This window comes from Brassica rapa, chromosome A03, assembly GCF_000309985.2.
Source record: "Brassica rapa cultivar Chiifu-401-42 chromosome A03, CAAS_Brap_v3.01, whole genome shotgun sequence".
Taxonomy (NCBI): Eukaryota; Viridiplantae; Streptophyta; class Magnoliopsida; order Brassicales; family Brassicaceae; genus Brassica; species Brassica rapa.
The window spans coordinates 6471327-6479627 of record NC_024797.2 but is presented as its reverse complement, the minus strand read 5'-3'; the positions used below and the strand labels follow the sequence as shown (position 1 = coordinate 6479627).

The following is an 8301-nucleotide window of genomic DNA, read 5'->3' as shown; positions in this document are numbered from 1 at the left end:
AATTTGTACAACAAATTTTCTTAGATCACCTCATCATACTCACCATTTTACCATTTTAATTACATAATTTTACATGAGCTTCTTCACCCTCCCCGGTTATTTTCTCTTTATTTATAACTACAATATAAAGTTATAAACTATATATATTATAAATTAATAATTTATTTACCCTTGAAGTCTAACGATTAAAAATAGAACATAATTCAATATAGACATATGATTCTATTAATAAATTAGCAGTTACAAATTTGAAATTTCTAGAAATATCAAAAGTCGTATGTTAGTTAATTATCTTCTAAATGATATTTATTTCTAATTTTTTTTGGATGGGAATATTTTGGCTGAGGTGGATAGTCCCAAAAGCCTTGAATTTAGTCCATTTTATATAGTAGGATTCGCTTCTTACTAATTTTACTTCTGATGAATAGATTTCTCACTACATTCACCTTAAACCTTGTCATAAGAATGTGTTTTTTTTAGTGCACCAAGAATGTGTCTTTTATCATAATTTTTGTAGAAGTTATCTTTTTTTTTTTATCTAAAAAGATGTGTTTTTTTACATTTTAAAAACTGCATATTTTTTTTAACGATCCTCAAAATGTAGTGGAAGTATTTTAAATTTGACACATTATTCTTATATAGCAGTTAAAAAAAAAGACATATTACTCTTATATAATATGTTAAATTAATAAATATTATATATAAATGTGTTCCAATACGTATGGAACATTAAACTACGTAAAACCATACATGCAATGCAATTCAGTACATCACCGCCTAATACCTTTATAATTTTTAACTACTAAAATCAAAAGGTTTAGTGCATTCATTCGAGCATGGAAACGTTTACTTACATGGTGACAACAAAACTGCACTTGTTATTTATGCACATGAACTTTTTTATTTTTTGTGTCAACATGCACATGCAGTTTAATATGTGAAAGCTTACTTTCACAACTTTTCGTTGGTAACCGTCAATCCAGAAAAATTAAAGACATGCAGTACAAAAACAATTTCAAGTACACGCTTGATCTTCTTTAAACAAAACATGATTATCTATGATTTTAATCACCTTAATGTAACAAGAGTTTCACTTTTACAGATTTATTCACAATAAAACCATTCATGTAAATCCACTCACGCTAGCTTATACATTTATTAAATTCTCATGCCAAAAGATAATTGTTTTCAGAAAACATGCATGTGAAATATAAAACATGTAAGGTTGTGTCTTTTCAACATAAAACTACTGAAATTATAAAATTTTGTTTAAATATATCTTTTCATCATAAAAATGTATATTTAAATCCTTAAGATGTGTTTATAATTATTTAAAAGTAATCCCAATTAATATTAAAATTGTGTCTTTTCAATACGTAACTATTGAAAAGAATTGTAAAAAATGTTTAGATTATTCGTCATAAGAACGTTTCCCCACATCCAAAGGTTATGTGTTTTTCATTATTTAAAATTTAGGGTAAAGAATCAAGTCTTTTCATTGTAATTTGTATATGTTTTAAGTAGGTTTTCATAAAACATTAGGGTGCTTTTTTAATGATGTGTCTATTTAAAATATATTGTAAATGTACCATTTTAAAATAATTACTTATAATCTGAAAAGTTATGACTATTCATATAGATTTTTTTAAAAAATATAAATAGTTCATGTCCATGAGTTTTTATGATTGAATATAGTTATAGATGAACATTGGTTTTTAAGAATTGCATTACTTTTTAAAAAGTTGTTAAAATGTTTAAAATACGTCTTTTTTTTTGGTTAAAGGCTTATAATTAATAAGGATATGATTCATCATAAAAAATTGCATTTCTTAAAAAATAATTGTCACAATGTCTAAAATGTATATTTTCTCTAAATAATGTCAAAGTTGCAACTTTTCATCTAAACAAAGTGTCTTTTCATCTCAAAGTGGGATTGCTTTAAAAATATTGGTTTTATTTAAGTAATGTGTTAGTTTATATAATAAGTGTTGGTATTTTATAAGAACTCTCGCAAAAATTAAAAAAAAATATTATAAATGAGACGGGTCATATTAACGTAAATCAACATATTGATTTATTACAATATTCAATTTTCTGAATATTCATTTTCAATAAATAAAGCAGGTAGATAAATATACAAAATAACAATTACCAACATATAAATTATAATTGTTTAAAATTATAAACTAATAATTTTAATATTATGTCTTAAATAGGAAAAAAAATTATATATCATGCAAAAAAAATTGCATTTTGTTCAAAAAGTGGTTGAAGATAACTATCATGTGAAAAATGTATGAAAAAACTTAAAAAGGATGAAGACACAATTGTATGCAATATGTCTTTTGATAAAAAATTAAAGGGAACATTAATGTTTATAAAATATATATATATATATATATATATATATATATGAATACTTTGTAAATCATATTTTAATCATCAAAATTAAATTTAATTATTTATATAATTTAATTTTTTTATCAGACATATAAAATTATAAATTATAGATTATAATATATTTTTTATAAAATGAGTTCCCGTGTGATATCGCACGGGCTCTTTGCCTAGTATATATATAAGAAGCCTCGTTGAATCAAAACATACTCAATGTCAGGTCCTTGGTAGGACCACTTAGATTCTGGGCGTTGTTGGACAGCTACACTGTCAATGACAATCTCATCGGCGAAAGCTTTGACTCCAAACTTGAGACGGAGACCATCATCATCTTTCGACACATAGACACCCATGGGGATCCCAAATACTAGTTCTTCATCATCTTGAGGAACCTTTGGTCGGTCAATTAGGACAAGAATGGTTTCATCCCCAAACTTCCTAGTCAGATGCAGAACTCGTTCAGTTGGACGATCAATCATTTGGAAAGGAAACCATTCTGGCAACTGTAGATTTTAAAACACATGAGAGAGAGATAGGGAATATGGCAGATAAAGAAGTATAGAACTTACCTCGTCATTGTCAGGAGCGTCTTCGTTAATAACGGAGCTTTCGATCTCAGATTCGAGGAGGCTAACCAGATTCGAGGAGGGTGTAAGCGCCGAAGTGCTCGAGAATGAAATGAGGCGGCTGAACTGATGGCTACGACCAAAAGTCACTCTCTGGGCACCAGTTTGGAGACTCGCGGCCGGAGATCTAGCCGGACGGAAAGGAAGAGTGGCCACTGAAACTGGACAAAACAAAGACATCGCCGTTCTAGGGTTTGTGGGAAGAACACGAAGAACTCTGAGAGAGAGGGAGATAAATGGAGGTATCTGAAAGTTGGTAAAATTCCGCCTTATAAAGGCTGACTAGTGACGTGATCTACGAGATCTTTACAACAGAATACTAGGTATATTCAAAAATATACAAGAGAATATTCTAATATTTCACTAATAGTATTCACAAGAGATTTAAAGCAGTTGTTGAGGATCTACACGACAAACTCAGCGACGAGATTCACTTGATTTCCCGCTCTCACTTCCTCAAATCCGTTAAACCAGCTAGCTAATAGATCGGAGAAGAGGAAGAAGAAGAGCCAGGGCTTAGACGAAGAGAAGCGTCAGGGTTACTACGTCATCATCAAAGGACTCGACGTTTGATTGATTTATGTTAGATTATGCTGATTTGATCGGGGATCGAGAGTAGCTTTGTTAATCTTAGGGTTTTGAGCTGATTTCTGAAATCGATTGTGTATCTTCTTGGTGATTGTTGCGTAGCTTTCGTTCGTTTAGACTATGAAAGATCATCATACAGTGAGCATTGTATATTCACACTCTTGTGCTCATTGTGGTAAGCAGTCTATTAGCTAGCTAGGGTTTATGGAATACCCGTTTAGGTTCGATCTCCTACTTCTTGTTATAACATTGTCCCATTTGCTTCTTTTTTTTGTATAAGTTGCTTTCCTTTCTTTTAGATTATATGTAACTGGCCACCAGTGAACATCATCATCTACAGAACAAAGAAGACAGAAAAACATAAAGAAGAGAGATGTCTTAATCCGAAATAAGTTTGGACCACTCGGACGTGATTATGGTAGTGGTTAAAAACTATGGATCGAACTTGTCTACACGTGATACTCAGTGCATTTTGCTTAAAGCAAAGGAATTAAAGACAAAAAAGTGAAAACTAAGAGAGAAATTGCCAAAAATACCACATTTATAGTATTACTTTTCATGTTTACACTAACTATTTGTATCCTCATTTTTAGTGAAAAATTGCTACAAATAGCATATTCATAGTACCACTTTTCATGTTTACACTAACCACTTTTACCATCACTTTTAGTGAAGGGTAAACGACACTTATACTCTTAGGGTTAACTAATCCAGACTTAGGGTTTAGAGTTGAGGGGTGGGGTAGGGTTTTTGGAATGTGAAATTTAAGATTCTAATATAAATAAATGTTTAAAAAATATAATTTTTTTTAAAAAATAGTTTGAAAAAATAGTTTCAAACATAATTTTCGATTTTCAAAAAGAAATTTGAAAAATAAAATAAAAAAAAAAGTTTTTGAAAAAAAAAGAATTAAAAAAAAGTTTATTAAAAATTTAGAATTTAAAAAAGTATAATTCGAAAACATAAAAAAAAATTATATTTTTTATTTTATTTTTATTTTATTTTTATTTTTTTAATAATGATTTATTATACATATAAATAGCAAGGATATAAAAGTCTTTTGCCACTTAATGAAAATGTACTTTTAAAAATGTCTCTTTAATGATGGTAAATATGAAAAGTGGTAGCCTGAAAATAGTAAACATAAAAATTCCCCGTTAGTGAAAAAATGTATTTTTGAAAATATCTCTTTAGTAGTGGTAAACATAAATAATTATACCAACAAAGTGGTAAACATGAAAATTTATGGAACTAAAAAGAGAAGAGATAGTTGTTTGTTCTTATATGATGTTCTGGTTTTCTACAAAAAGAAAAAACAAAAAATGTAATTTAGCTTGTGTGTTTGATTTGTTGATTTCAAGTGTGGTTAGGCTTCTATTTCTCTTCTGTAGTGGCAAATTCTCTTGTTGAGCATAGTGAAGATTGATGTATGAAACAGGCCATTATCGGCCCATCTGTATTCCAAAACTCTCCAGCCCTAGTTTGCTACATCTTAGGCCATCACTCCATTTATCAATTCCTTTCTTAGCCTCAACAGCTAAAGCAATTTTCTCTAATTTTATTTCATTTCTAGCTCCAAAATAGAATAATTATATTCATCAATTTTTTTTGTATTCTACGTTCTATTTTTAACTAAATTCAAGGAAAAATTAATTCTATTTTTAATTATTCAATTTGAAATAAAAATAGAATAATACATTGAAAACAATTCTTAGTAGATTTGAACTTTCTATGGCCGAGTGGAACAAATATTGAATTCTTAGTTTATTACTTGTATTCTGAAATTAGTAGAATTGTTTATAGTGTAAAATATACAATATTTACATAGCTTCTAATCCTAAAAAATTACTGTGATTTGTTTTGGGTTATTTTTATATGAATTGTGATGTGAACAAAGCAAAGATAAGCGGGAGGATAAGGTATCAAGATGACAAAAAGGGGGAGAATGTAATGAGAGCAGACTTGGTATTATTATGAAGGAAGCTTTAATGTGAATGTAGCAAAACTCCTGTTCTTAACATCTGCTTTGTCTCTCATTTTTTTTCTTTGAATTTTTCTTTTGTCCACATAACTTTATCTCTACACTCTTCTTTAACATTATAAATGTCATCATGCTTTTCATTCTATATTTGCGTGCGGCCATTTCATTTTCATTTTGTGAACATGTTTTTCAATGTGTGATTAGACAAATATATAATACCATATGGACTATGCAAATATTGTCTTGGCACACCTTTGTAGGTCCCGGTTCGCATTATGGGAAATGTCACTCCGGGTTTCCTGTTAAATAAGACCCAATATATTTTTTGTCTAAAATTCCAATTCCACTAGGCAATAACACCCCCTATTTTTTTTTTTTTTAGAAGGCACCTAAAATTGACATGGCAAACAAAATACCTTTTCACCCACATAATACCAAATAGTATACGATAATATAAATCTTACAAATAAAAAATTAACCTAGTTGGTAAATTTGAAAAAAACATGTTTATCATTAGAACTGAATAACAATAGAATAAATTTACTTACGATTTTGTAATTGATAAAGAAAAAAATTATAAAACCACGATGTCCTTTCGTCAATTTGTCACTTCACGAACAGGAAGTAATATTTGAATTTGGTGACTTTCGTTCTAAAACAAGTAAAAACTATGTTTAGTCAGACGACAAATAGTAATCACGATAACCAAAGTCATACTTGTAATCACACAACATACTCATTTTTCTGTCTTAATCATTTTTGATCTTTCTGTATTTAACTCGTTCAAGAAGACGAAAATCTTCTCCCATGCGGATATAATTTTATTACAAATATTTATTTACGTTTTATTAATTCTCATGATAAGTTATTATTTATGTTTTCAAAAAATTTAAATCAGAGATCAAATTATTTATATATGACAAAATGTTTCATCAAAATATATATATTTATTATTGTGCTGAAATTTAAAACACTTACATCTTAAAAATATTTAGAAAATATCTTTATACAAATGTTTTTACTTGTTTAATATTTAATTATAAATTGTTTTATACTGTATTTTTAAATTTTTATAATAGAAAATATTATTTCAAGATAACATTAATTTGCCAAAAATGTTTCATTAAAATATATAGGTCTATTATTGTGCTGAAATTTAAAACACTTACATCTTAAAAATATTTAGAAAATATTTGTATACAAATGTTTTTACTTGATTAATATTTAATTACAAATTATTTTATTTTTTATTTTTTGATTTTTATAATAGAAAATATTATTTCAAGATAACATTAATTTAATTATAAATTGTTAATATATTTAATTATGAATTGTTTTACATTTTAATTTTTAAATTTATAAATAGAAAAATATTAATTCAAGATAAGAACATAATATATGAGAATTATTCTATTTTTTTTAAAATGATATTATTAATATAAATTTATTTTAAGTTATATATAAAAATTCATTCATGGTATAATTGATTAGGACGGGGATATCCCGACCTTACCATCATTATGTCTTTGCAATATTACTTGGTTCAACTCTATTTGTGATATTTTCTCGTATGTGGGACTCTCTATCTTTTTGGATAGATAATCGATCATTTTTTATTTTAATAGTGACTAGTTTTTATACAAAGTCAAGTCAAGAATAATAATCGAACTGGAGGAGCTTGCCAGGATGGCTTGGTAAGCAAGCAACCAGGGGTTTATTTCTGTTTTAGCGGTTTTAATTTTTAACGTGAAAATTCGAATGAAAAAAATTATTTTGTAAATAATTGTATTGATGTTGATTAATCATAACGAAAAGGTTTGGACACACTAATAATTGATGGAAAAAAAAGACAAACTAATAATTATGAAATAGCCAAGTTGTTTCATAACGAAACGACAAAAGCTGATGTAACAGGTAGAAAGTGTTTTGCCACTTCTAATTAATTATTAACATATGTTAATATATTATTTCATATCATTCTTCTTTTGTTACCATTTAGGGAAAAAATAACAGTGTAAATCTTGACGCAGACAGCCTATCCTAACGGTTAAAAGTCATCAATTTAGCTTAGCTTCTCTTGATCCAACTCTTAGGGAACATGAATTGGATTAAATGTTCGGGTACGAATAGTATCTGATTTGTGACCATCTCTATAATGTAGAACATATAACAAAAAAAAAACACAGTAGATGTGTAAGTAAAATTTCACGTATCTGTTTTATTTCATTTATAGTTAAAATGTTTTTATTGGACAAAACAGTATATGCATATTAACTATCAAAGCCCACAGAAAGTAAGTAATTATATATTTAATATGTCTATTCTAGCCAACCATAATTGAAATAATTGTGGAATATTATATCGAACTCTAGAATTTTCAATTCATAAAATGAATTTTTAAATATTCGGGTATACTGTAAATTCGTAAAGCATAAAATAATATTCATAATATATTTAACACTTTTCTTACTTATACACGATTTAGTTTTGGTCATTGACTATCAAATACATTATGCAAGCTATTGTTTTCATTTTATTTTCCATTTTATGCAAGCTATTTTTTCCATTTTTTCATCATCTATTAATACTTTTTCTTTCTTTAACAAGATTTAGTTTCATTCCATGTGTCAAACGAATCATCAAGTGCCGGTTATGAATTAGACAGCTATAGTTTGATCCCATACTTCCACAGTTCTGAACGCGTGAGCT

The 8301-nt window shown here is 27.7% G+C and overlaps 1 protein-coding gene across 2 annotated transcripts in view; it reads right to left on the bottom strand.

Annotated features, from left to right (window-relative positions):
• Positions 1–8301, bottom strand: part of LOC103857091 (uncharacterized protein At2g39795, mitochondrial-like) — a 20097-nt gene extending 11796 nt beyond the window's left edge. Inside the window, exons 1-2 of one of the 2 annotated variants that reach the window (XM_033287232.1) lie at positions 2967–8301; positions 2608–2900 (exon numbers count right to left, since the gene is read on the bottom strand). In XM_033287232.1, coding sequence (XP_033143123.1) covers positions 2608–2900; positions 2967–3203 — 530 coding nt within the window. In that variant the 5' untranslated portion in view covers positions 3204–8301. The remainder of the gene's footprint in view (positions 1–2607; positions 2901–2966) is intronic. The other variant, XM_009134411.3, reaches the window with a different exon arrangement.